General features: G+C 44.7%; 1 protein-coding gene across 1 annotated transcript in view; it reads right to left on the bottom strand.

Annotated features, from left to right (window-relative positions):
- Positions 1–9526: 9526 nt before the first annotated feature.
- Positions 9527–12995, bottom strand: part of AMOTL1 (angiomotin like 1) — a 62793-nt gene continuing 59324 nt past the window's right edge. The window contains exons 12-14 of the mRNA XM_062514390.1: positions 11555–11781; positions 10575–10844; positions 9527–9630 (exon numbers count right to left, since the gene is read on the bottom strand). Coding sequence (XP_062370374.1) covers positions 9527–9630; positions 10575–10844; positions 11555–11781 — 601 coding nt within the window. The remainder of the gene's footprint in view (positions 9631–10574; positions 10845–11554; positions 11782–12995) is intronic.

Below are 12995 nucleotides of genomic sequence, written 5' to 3'. Positions count from 1 at the left end.
GAGTGAGTGTGTTGCAAGAAAATGGAGAGATGCCAGAAAGTGCCTTGGTACAAGGGAATATGAGGACAAATTTCAACAGAAGACCTGGGGGGTGTTTGGACTGCACTCAGCTGGAGGGAAAGACAGTGCAGAACTAGCAGATGCAGAAAGTTAAAGGAAAAAAAATATAACAAAATGGTGAAATTAAGTAAAGGGAATAGATCTTGAGATCTATAGGGAATAGATGGGAAGGAGTGTGATGGATAAGCAGGAAAGATGATCAGAGTAACAGGGACAGAAAGGAGCTCTTCCCACTCCTGCAATGTGCTTTGGACAAAGAGGTGATAACTCACTAAGTGGGACCAGGTGGACTCGTTTGTCTGCTCTCCACACCTCAGCAGCACTTGTTTCAGCTGCCCCAAAGAATGAGTTTCAGACTCTCAGCATCGATAGTTTCTCTTTTGACAAGCAGTTCAGGGGCCAGTGAAGAGGCTTTCCAAAGTACTCAGTGTCTGGGGAAAATCTGAGCGGTGTCTGAGATTGTGGTCAGTTAAGAGGCATCTGAAAGGGAACTGGAAGATTTTAAAGCCCTAATTTCTGTCCTAGAATGCTCAAAAAACAGTGCTCTGAGATGTTAAGCCTGTGACTGGCGTGGCCCTGGTTTTATCCCAGTGTTATAGTGCTGGCTGTGGTGGAGTTAGTCTTGGTCCTTGCTGTTGTAAATGGGAGAGCAAGACCAAGATGTTTCTAAATACCTGGAATTATTTTATTTTTTTTAGTGAAATACAATTTCTAGAGTGAAAATATCAATAAACCAAAGAGGGTTTTAAACATCCTGGACATCCTAAGAGTCCCTTCTATATTTTCATACCAAATGCACGGAGTCTGGTAGGATGAACTGCCCCTGCCAGCTGCAGGAGCAGTGAATAACTGAGCATTTAAGGATACCAGCTCCAAATCCAAGGTGGCAAGCTGGGCATAGGAGGGGTGGTTTGATGCTGAATGGCATCATTTTGGACTAATCCAGAAACTGCTCTTCCTAAGAAAAGAGATTTGTCAGGAAGCTGAAAACTCCCCACAAGTTTTCTTGGCTAATGCAGCAGAAACAGAGAAAGTATATGGGCAATGGAGTAGGAGCATGAAGGATGCAGTGGGACAAGCACTGGGAAAAGAAACAGGTTCTGGAAATGGGGGAGTGAGTCCAGGGCTTGGTTCTTTTGGAGGTTTTTCATCCACCATTAAGTAGGCCAGAATATATTTTTTTTTCTATTTCATTTTGTGGCATTTTATTTCCTTTACTATCTTTTCATTTAATTTCATTTCTTGATTCCTCATTTCATTTAGTTCATTAAATGAAATATCGAGATTTCAATTAATTCAAGAGACGAAGAATTTTCATGAAGGAATTAATTGAAAACAATGAATGGGAATTGAAAGGAAGTGCATCAAAATGAAGCAAAAATCATGGAATAATTTTCATTGAAATCTCAAGATTTTGTTTACTTACATGAAATGAAGGAATTTTGTCACAGCAGGGTACCCAGATTGCTCACTCTAAACTTTTTTGAACACCATGCCATGGTGGTGTGGATCTCAGCAGCAGCAATAAGCTGCCATTAGGGTTTGTGTTAGGGTTCAGAATGCTGCAGAGCCTGCAGCTCCAGGGACACTGGCACTCGAAAAGGCAGTGCAAGGGCATCAGTGGCAGGGTGCTACACTGCCAGCCCAACACTTTTTAATCTGTACACCTGTGGCAGTGAGGACCTCTTCCATGGTGCCAAGTTGCCATTAGGCTGAGAAAAGTCAGAAGTCTCTTCTTTAGAGAGAAGGAAGAAAGAAAAATCTCTTCTACTTAAAACTTCAAGCACGCTTTTCACATGGGAAAAATCTTGCTGCTTGGAAGAAGAGCCAAGGAGAAAGCTGATGTGTGGGATGAAGGCTGACTAAACCAGTCAACTGCTGGTTAATATTTGCTCTAAAGTGGTGTATGAAATCCCTCTCTAAAACTGTGATGAACCTGGTCTGTGGTAGCTGTTTTGGGTCTGAAGAGTTCAACTGGATGATGATGTACAGAGGACTTCTGCACCCAGGGGCTATGTAATAAACTAGTTTTTGAGTGCAACCCCAGTTCCCACAAGCACACGATCCCATTATCTTGCTGGAAGCTCAAAGCCCTGTGCTTAGATCAAGCTTTTTTACCTGGAAAGGCCTTCATTTAAACAGGCCTGGCCACAGCCAGGGCTCACTGGGGATAACAGTAAAATTTCCCTTAGCATGAATGTCTATCTCACTCTAAAATCAACTTCTTCATACTCAAACTTTCTTTTGCTGCTAGAGGTGGCCAGGTTTCTTTTCATCCTTCTTCCTCTCCTTCTCTTCATAATTTTCTTGTTTCCTCTAATGAACCATTTTTTTAAATTACAGCTATTCCTATTTCTGTTTTTCTTATTTTCTTGTTCTGATTCCTATTGTTATTTTTTATTTGCAGCCTTATCATAGGATGTTTTAGATTGCAATGGACTTTTGAGGGCCATCTAGTCCAACACCCAGGCAATGACAGCGAACATTTTCAACTAGATCATGTTCCTCCTAGTCTGAGTCTTATTTGCTCTCTCTCTCCATCAACTACTGCAGCTACTATAATTACTGTAAGTTTTATACTACTGGTATTAGCATCATAATTACAAGCTGGACTCACCCTTCAAACAAAACCCCCATGCCAGAGCCTTCCCGGTTTTAGCAGCAGGCAGGATGAGCCAGCAGAGGGAGTGGTTCCCACGCTGTTCCGGCACAGGGGCAGACTCTTTGTGCCGGCTGGCTTTGCCCTGGAGTTGCCCGTGGCTGCTGGAGAATGGCACAGGGGACCTGTTAGTGGTGGGTGGGGACAGGGATGATGTAGGCTGGTGGTGCTGTCCTGCTCGGGGTCGGGTGAGGCTTCAGAGCCCTGCAGGCAGAAGAGCCAGCGCACACAGCCATCTGGGTAACACGATAAGGCATTCACGGCATCTGAAAAGAAAGGCTCAGCCATCTAAAAAAAGCCCTGTGGCAGGGATAAGGCATTATTTAACACCTTAAGTGAAAGGGCTCTGACCTGTACACCAGATTGAGGAATGTGTACAATGGTTTAATTTTAAAACCAGAGGTGCACAGAACCGGCATGCAGATAATAATCATCTTCATCAAGAAATATCCTTATTTACAGCTTGAGAGTATGATTTGGGGCTGCCATACATGGCCCCACTGTGCAAGGCACTGTACAGAGACCTAGATGAGGGTAGGCCCTTCCTCTTAAGCTGTTCAGTCTTAAAACTGAGCAGTAAAACCGGTGGCACATGGGAATCTGACCGCCTAGGCTTTCACTTGCATTTTTCTGGCGGGGTTGAGCTGGAAAAAGATGTTGGAGGCAGCAGGGTGAGAGGGTGCAGCAGAGAAGCAGGGTAGGATGTGCACTGAGAGGACCAAAGCCAGAGCTACAGGAAAGCCAGGGAGGGAGTTTTTACAAGGGGATGTAGTGATGGGACAAGGGGTAATGGCTTTAAAGGGGAAAAGTTTAGATTGGACATAAGGAAGAAATTATGCACTGTGAGGGTGGTGAGATACTGGGACAGGCTGCCCAGAGAAGCTGCGGCTGCCCTGTTCCTAGAAACCTTCAAGGCCAGGTTGGATGGGGCTTTGAGCAACTTGGTCTCGTGGAAGTTGTCACTGCCCAGGGTAGGAGTGTTGGAACTACATGTGGTCTGTAAGGTTCCTATTATGAATTAAGATGCGAGATTTACACCAGGCAGCAGGTTTTTTTGCCCACTAAATTGCATTGCAGTTTTAATAGCAAGCCTATGAAAGTGTCATCTTAAAACTGCTCCAAGTAACTCCAACTGCTCCAAGGTCAAGCAAGAGGACCTCCATCTCCTCACACCTTGCAACACCCTTCTCCCTCTTGGAGCTTCCTCCCAGTAGGATTTTTCCTACCTGGGCTGATCAAGGGCTGATCAAACCAGGGCAGAGGAATGTCAGCTGCCATCACAGCCTCCTGTTCTCATTCTGAGCCCAGCTGTCCTGGAGGAAGCTTCCCATGCCTGGAGGGTCACTGGCTGTCCACCCTGCTTCTGCAGGGAACTGAGGGCACTTCCAGGGCACACAGGCACCAGGGGAGCCATGAACAAGGAGTCAAAGAGTCCACCAAGCAGCTGGAGAAGACACCACAATGGTCAGGTATGAGTATGACCTTCTGAGAGGTGGTGGCACTGCCATCCTCCAACTTTCAGCTTGCCAAAAGCTCCATCGCTGCCTCATCACGTGGTACCAGGGAAAAAACTTCCCTTTCAGCACAAAACTTTGCTGCAGGTCTTCAGCCTCTCACAGGATGAGGGGCCAACATGGATCTAGGTCTCATCTCTTAATTGCTACCCTGCTTTGTGTCAGACTGGAGGGCACAGGACTGAGTTTTGGACTGCAGCAGGGCCATGCAGGGTTACTCTGGAAAATATGCACACTGATATTTGGTTCATCTAAAGCTGAAGTGGTCGGTATGAAAGAAAATAGCTTGTGGTCTTCATACCTCGAGTCAATGAATTCCTGGGCCTTTTATAGCTCAGGAATGCTGGGCACTCGTGTTTGGTTTTACAAGGCTTCGAAGCTGAGGCTTAAGGTCTGGATGAACGCTAATCACAGTGGCACGATGACAGCTGCTCATGTTCTTACCCCTCTCTCAGGTGGGACTGCACTGTGGACATTGTGCTGTTTTCCCCACTTGCTTTGGTTTGCAGAGGAGGGTTACTACCTTCAGGCTGACTTACCTGACTCAGAGTGGTCAAGGAACACAGCAGGGTGCTCAGACCAGCCCGGTTCATTGGATTGCGTCCAGACCCCAGAATGGGGATCCTGATGACAAGCAGACACCTGGCAGCATCCTTCCTGCCAGGGAGTGAGATCTGAACTTTTCATGTTTCACTGCAGTGTACCTTAAGCCCAGACCCAGAGGGTATTTAAAGATGTCAGAAATCACAGGTTTTCCCCAAGAATGCACCTCACCGCTGTTTGTATATTTGCCCCCTCAAACTTTGGGAGGAGAAAGCCCCAAATGTGGCAACAAACCAGTGCAGAAGAGATGTCACAACTGCACAGTGCACTGACTCCAAGTGAATCCTGAAGATGTCTTGTTATCTTGGATGGGACTAGATTTTTGAATGCTTCTAAATGGCAATCTTGCTAATATATTTAGCTCTTCTGAACTCTTTCTTTACATGATGCAGGTCTGTTACTTACTTTTGGAATGATGTATTTTAATGTTTTAACAAACTGACTCTTGAAGTTTGCTTCTTTGCATGTTTATTCCTGACATTAATATGCAAAATATATTTAACCTGCAGGCAGTGTTACAGTGATTTTTTATTTTTTTTTTTTTTTGGCTGGAGCATCTGTGGTGAAGACACAACCCAAAAATGGAATAAACCCCCTCCGTATTATACCTGAACACAGCTGGCCATGAGGCTTTTCCCATTCTAATACTGGTTTGGCCTCTGTTAGTTTCTTTTCTTCCATGGCCTTGAAAAACCAAATTTTACTGTCAAATCCTGACTTGAAGGAAGTCGAAAAGCCACAGTCTCAACAATCACCAAACTTTTGTTCTTGGCAGAAGAAATAATACCAGCTGCCATGTCTTGAAGATGGAGTGATCAGATGGGTCAGGCTGACCTGTGCTTGCATGGGGAACATGCAGTGCTGGGATCTGGGTCAAGCAAACTTCTCCTCAAGCTTCTGCAACCCCCCTGGATCTTTGCTGGTACACTCCTGCTCAGGACAGGTTGTTTTTTAACATGTGTGCAAGGATCTGGGGATAGAAGGTTGGGACTGGCAGAGAAGAACTCATAGGAAAGAGAGGCCCTTAGTGGCATTCATGCCTTTCATGCCTGCAGCTCCCTGGGACCTGATTCAGGAATTTTTTAACAGACACTTTCAAGAGCATGTGAGAGCCTGCTGAACAAACCTCCCTAACTCAAAGCCAGACACTTGGCTAACTTTTGCTCCCTTCCCCCCATTTATTTCAGTTGCATAAACAAACATAGGAACAATATTTCCACCAGGCTGGAACATTCCCCTTGCCAGCACCTACAGCATGAAATGGCATCTGATCTTTATTCCTCACTGAGCATAGTATATAACTCAAGAACATCTAGATATAAAAGATATTTAGGAACCTCGCTCACACTGATCCAACATCTGCCAAATAAAGAAGCCCCAGACTCTCAAGAAAAAAAAAATCAGTGGGAGTTCTATACTTAGCAGGAACATAAGGCTAAAAAATATTCACATCTTCACCAAAATATCTCATTAAGTTTCCCCTCCCATCTCCTTCCACTGAAGATGACCTCACTAAAATCATCTCTTCTTGATCACCTCTAAAATCATGCTCTTCTTGCTTGGGCAAGGTCCCAGTTTGATCCTCTGCCTTGGAGACCCACTGATTTCATGTCCACATACATCTACTGGTGTCACCTGCTGTGGGGCCTTTCATTAACACCTGTGAAAAATGGAGAAGATGCCACCTTAAAAGTCCCTGAGGTATCCCCTCTTAGTCTTAGCATATTGCTTGCAAAGCTTAAATAAATTTTTAAGTCCTTTTTTTCAGGAGGACTGAATGTATTCACACTGGAAAAGTGAGAAAATAAACATGTTTATACATTTATTATCTACAATAGTAAGGCACAAATTTAAACAGCAAAGAATAAGAAATCTTTGGCTGACCAACAATATCAACATTTGCTGGGGGTGACACATAACATCCTTCATTTCCCCCCCTATGTACAAATAACCCTCCAGCTGTACAACACTGTACACAAACATCTCTATACAACCAACAACAATAAAAAATGACAGTATTTTACAACCAGTTACCACCGACATCACATGGAATGGCTACAGCACAGTCTCCCAAAACCACAAAATAGTTCAAAGAGCTGGGAAAGCCAGCACAAATGGAGCTGTGCTGCTCTGCTCAGTGGGGCTAACATATGGCAGTAGTACTCCATGCAAGTCCTGCTAGTGCTTGGGCTGGAGGGAGACACACCAGTTCTCCAGACCTTCCCTCCAGGAAAACTAACATCTCTTCAGTTCAACACAACTGGTGAGAATGAACCTTTTGGTTTATTTGAGCTGTTGCCTACAAGAGTTGCCTACATACTGTCTCTAACAGTTTCCTATATGTGACCATGAATCTGGGACAGCATCAAGTGTAAAGCCAGCTTTGGATAGCAGAAACTGGAGAGACTATGGTCTCCCCAAGGAGCAGTGCTGTACTCTAGCTGACTTGGAGAAATCGAGCTGAACCACTACCAAACATAACTCGGAGCTGATCCACGCTGATCCAGAACTGTTTCTCCTGGACGCCTCACTGTCTGCCTGCACAAAACTTACTGAAGAGTTTCAGCAAAAGAAATATTACAGCTGGTAACGAAATGCTTAGGGACTTCCAAGCACCTGGGTATCCTTATTTCTTGGATAAAAAGTGATGTAATTAAAAATTCGCCAACATTTTACCTGCATTCCCTTGATTTGTCTTTCTCCTGCCCCATTCCTAACACAGACATTTGAGGAAGAGCCACAAAAGTGGGGCAGTGGTGATGTCACACACGGTCCTGGCCTTTATGCAAACAATTACAACATTTAAATAAACTTTAGAGAAAAAAAATATCTTACAAGGCATATATTAAGCTGCATAACATCTTCCAAGGGTTTTACACCTTTGGTTTCACAACACAAAGCTGCTAATACTTGAAACACAGAGTTTGCTTCCTGCACAACCTACCTATCACTACTTTGTTTAACAAGTGCAAAACTCAGAAAGAGCGTGACAACAACATACATCTAATTCTAGGTACACGCAAAAATAAGTGCATAGCTTTAACATAGCAATTTTGTTCTTTTTCAAAGAAAAGGTATCAGCCAGGCAGGATTGAGCACAAGGCTCTGGCCTTGTGAACCTGTGAAGGCTTTGAGTTCACAAGGACTTCAGTTTTTGGTGAAAGCAGAGTTTAAAATGCCTGGTGCTCTCAAGAGTCAAGGGCTCTGATTAGTCACCTATGGGAAGAGGTGACCTCGAGCCAGCCCTGAGTGCACGATTACTTCTAGCACCCATCACTTTTCCACTCTAGGCAACTTCACATTAGGTCACATTGCTCTTTTCCCCAAAGCCAAGCTCTCCTTAAAGTCATTATGGTGCACCACAAGACTCAGGAACCACAAACCCAGTACAGAAATGCCTCACAGAGAAAAATTTCCCCATCAGCATGTGCAGTGCACAAAGCCACAAGTAACACAGAGAATGAGTTGGCTGCCTCTTACTGAATTCAGGGACAAAGCTGAAAATAAGAAATGTTCCACCCTGGGTAAAATAAGGTGAAAAGAGACCGCAGCTTGGCACAGAAGACACATGATGCTCACATACTGCTTTGCAGTTAAACCTTTCCCAGCCTGCTCCTGCACTCCTTAATGTCCAATCCCACATCAGCTTGAACAGCAGGTTTGTATGCTCAAGGAAGGTAGGATTTGGCTATTAGAATTGAAAGTAAGGAAAAATCTTGTTCATACCACTAACACACTGATTCTTCCAGTATTATGAACCAGTGCCCAGAAAGAGGTATCTTCTGATCCCACATGCTTAACTCCTCTAAAAACAAATCCTTGCAGCTCCCCTCTGAAGGAACTCTATAATGCACAGCCATTTAGGGGGCTGCTGGAATCCTCCCCCAACTTTCCCTCCAGAAACTTTCCTATGGTTACAACAGGGTTTGCTTAGGCAGGGTCCCCCCTCCCCCTTCTACATTCATACACCAGGAGAATTCCAGCCAACAACTGCTCCTCTCAAAAAAAGAAGTCTCAGCAAGCTCTGAGGTTGCAAGACATGAATATTTGTACTGTAAATTTGGCTCCAAGAGAAACACTCGTCCAGCCAGGAAAGAGGCACCTGACCTGCCTGCCTAGGAAAGCCACACCAATGCCACTTCAAACAAATACTTACAAGAACCTGTCGTGTACATCTACAGACCAATTATTCGCAAAAATTAAGAAGTGAAATTTTTTGAGACTGAAACCTTTGAGAAGTGCATTGATACTGAGGAAGATGCAAGTTTTTCCTGGATTACTCAGAAAGTCTCTCTGGCCTCCAAAGAGACAGGATTTCCCTCCCTGTCCTGGTTGTAGAGGCAGGAAAACAGAGCAGCAGCACACAACCAGTCTGTAACTTCATCACTTTCTCTTGATGCCAGAAACCAGAGCTTCCTTTTTCCTCAACACTCCTCTTTGCACACCACTTGCTATTTTCAACAACCCTTTCTGTTCAGAAGATCTCAGACGTTCATTTCATCACTCCTCTTCAGTGCTCTTGACTTCTCGCCTGGTCAAAAGTCTCAACATATCAGACTTTAGCTTCAATTTGGGAATACACTTTGTCTTTTTTCAGACTCTCAGGGTTAGTTTTCAAGGTTGGCACACCAAGAACTGTCTTGGGCCTGGCTGTACACACACACAAAACCCCAGAGATGCTGTCCTCTGCTCAGATGAGGACTTCCATCATGTCTGTATCTGGAAACTCAGGCTTGTGGAGCAGGCTGCTCACTCTGCCTTTGCTGTCAGACAGTTTCCCATGGCTGGAGTTCTCTGCAATAGAAAGAAAGGAAAGTTCATCTTCAGTCCAAATTCAACAGCAAGTTGTTCAAGCTAAATATCAACCCAATCCTTGAAGGTGGGGCATGTATTACCTGTACATCCTACATACTGAAAACCAAATTTGTTTGAGACACTAAGAACGTGTGATGCTGAATTCCCCATACAATGGCAGCAGGTGTGTCAGTGTGCACAGACCCCGAGGACAGGCACAGAGATGGTATTTAAGAGATACAGACCAAAGAACCTCATTAGGCAAAATCATAGAATGGTCTGGATTGGAAGGGATGCGAAAGACCATCTAGTTCTGTGATAGCCCTTTTAATACATAGCATGTTTTCAGAGGGAAAACTTGCTTTTGAGAGATGATGAATGTGTGGGGTTTTTCAAAATAATGTGCATAAAATAAATGTCTCCTTTGCTAGAGCTGCAAACCAGCAGTTTCCACCTTTCGAAAATAACTAAAATTGTACTTCTTCATCCCCCCTAAAAAAAAGATCTCCACTTTCTCCTTACTATTCCACCCAGCTTTCCTTTAAAAATTAGGGAGAAAATGTTGCTTTAACTAACCATGGTTTCAGTTGAAAAAAAAAAAGAAAAACGAGTCTGAGTATGTGAGCAGGTGTGGAGTGTTTTCAAGGTGTGAAACTATAATTTTATATCTGGCAGCATGAATAATTACAGATTCTGCCTGCCACAGATGAACGGAGCTTTACAGAAGCTGCCGAGCACAAAGACCTGCAAAGCCAGTCTGGGCAGCCTTAGAAAGTTCTCTCTCTACAATTTTAGTTTCCCCGAAGAAACCCCCACAGTACCTTACAAACTGTGGCAGCATCACACAGCCACACCTTGCCCCCGTTAATACTGATGTGTCTCGGGGGATTGCTGTCAGCAAAATGCTGACATTTGGCACTGAAGGGGGATCTGGCAGAGCTCACCCAGTTTCTCGCTGGCCACTCGTGTCCCCAGGGGCCGTGGGGCTGGGCTGTGTGAGGGGGTGGTACCCAGGCGTCCCCGGCCGGGGAAGGAGGCAGTGGCAGGCCAGAAGAGCTCAGCGGTTTTGTCCGTCTGGGTGCTGCTGTCTTTGCTGCCTGTCTTTGCATGGGAGGCTGCTGGCACTGGGACAGGCATGCAAGACAAGGAGGGCAGAGGTGGAGGCAGTGAGGGGCCTGATGGGTGGTCATGGTGTTCCTTTCCCAAGAGCAGCCCTGAAAACACAGAGAGGTCAGTCACATCCTGGCTCAAATGTATGTGCTGTCCCCCATCCCACCCCAGAGCTACATGAGGCTGGGTATGACTCCAGTCATTTAGTTTGGCTTGGCTTTTCCCCTTGATGCTGTTTTTTCTGGCATCCACATTGTACTTTCCTACAAAACAGCTTTTTGAAAGCAGATTCCCCTCCCTGCCTCCCCTTCTGCACACCCACCCCATTGGCACTTACTCCTGACACAATCTTGCACACCTCCACACCCCCATCCTATGTGGCCCCAAACAATGGGCAGCCCTGCACTGATTTTCCCACTTATCTGCCACATCACATCATGCTGTCCTATCCAAAGGGATGCTCATCCTCTTGATTAACTTTATTCAGGCTTTATTTCTAGCCCAAATTTATTATTTACTCCCATAAAGCTGCAAACATTATGTGCGTGTATCTGGGAGGACTTCCCTCAAATATGGCTTCCTATAATCAGTGCAGAATGATTTAATATGATTAAAAATGTAATTAAGATACAATGCAAGGTTAGAGAATGACTGGTTTTTGCCTTAAGCACAAGGACACACATTCTGCCCATGGAAAGTGCTCTGGAAACGAGCTGTCAGAGCAATGCGTGCCAAGGCACTTTTGCTAAGCTCAAGCAGAAGGATTAAGATGAAGCGATGGATGAACCAAAGTTTAAGCGAAAGCTGAACTCACCTATGCTTCCCTTCCAGAGCTTTTCCTCCTTCCTCTCCTCAGTTATCTGGTTGTTGGTGAGCGAGGTCTGGCGTGAATGCACACCTGTAGCAGCAGCGATGGAGGGCACGGACCGAGCCGGTCGCAGGCTGGCGCTGTCAGCTTTCCCAGGGTCCTTCCGCGACCGCTGCTGAAGGACCTTGATCATGGCATCCTTCTCAATTATTTTGGCATGGAGATTCTTTATTCTGCCAAAATATGAATGTTCTGCTTACAGGAATGAAAAAAGCATTCATATGGGCAGGTCTCCACACCAGGGAGGTCCCCAGGCAGATGCCCTGCTGCTCCATCCTCTCTGGCTTTGGATACTTGGACAAGACAGCTCCCAGCAGCTCCTCCAAGGTTAACCATGCACTTCAATACAGACACCATTTCTAGCTATTAAGCCAAAACTTTTCTGCAAAGTTAACTGAACCCATCTATGCTATGGTTTTACTAACCCTGCAGGAGCAGTGGGCAGTATCCTGATCAGGCTGCACATTGCTACCTTTACAATAAAACACATAGGCAATTTCCACCCCTGTGATACATTGGGGCCAAATCTGGAAACTATGCTTTGGCAGACTGTGTTAACCCCAAGATCCAGATCTGTTGTCATCTGGAGTAAAGACCTGCTGAAGTGAGCTCCTTCTCATTTCTCTAAGAGGTGGTCTGGGCTCTTCCTTCTCCCTCACTGCTTGCAAAAACAATCAGCACATGGTGTTCAGAGCTGAGCAAAGCTCACTACTTCTCTCATACAGACCCTGAAGACTCTCAAATTACAAAAAAAATGAGATTATCTGAATTCTTCTCCAGGAATGATTAACACCAAATCATACTGAACAACTACAAAGCTATATTTTTCAAAAGTTCATACACTTTGACAGTCAAATGACTAGCCTGACTGAACTCTACAGTATATAATACAGTGCAGGTGCATTTTGTGAAGCAGTGAAAGCTTTAGTTTTCATCATCACACATTTAATATGCAATGTAAACACAAGATGCTAATCTGTATTTATGAGGCAGTGGCACTACTCCACTACTTCCCTGGAAACAGGATTAGCTTGCATCTGTGAGTGGAAAAGCAAAACCCAAACCCAGTAAAAAAACCCAGTTATTTTCCATACGCAACAAAAACCTTTTTTATAAAAGTGTCTGCAAATTCATGACCTTGCATGCCAGACTGCTTTTAATAATGGAACAGCCTCCGCTTTGTAAAAATTTTGGAGTTTGTCACAGAAGGCTTAACAGCAAGGCGGGGAGGAAGTTATCTAGTGACAACAACTCTTTAATCCCTGTTTGAATGCTGAAGAGCAAAACTAACTCAAAGTGAAGCCAAACCCATCCTTTCCAGACATGTAGGAAGGAACAGAAGGGCATCCTGGTTTGTCTGAGCCCAGCCCCAAGACCACAACAAGCA

Source organism: Cinclus cinclus, chromosome 2 (assembly GCF_963662255.1).
Source record: "Cinclus cinclus chromosome 2, bCinCin1.1, whole genome shotgun sequence".
NCBI classification, from domain to species: domain Eukaryota; kingdom Metazoa; phylum Chordata; class Aves; order Passeriformes; family Cinclidae; genus Cinclus; species Cinclus cinclus.
This window is presented reverse-complemented; position numbering and strand designations above follow the sequence as displayed.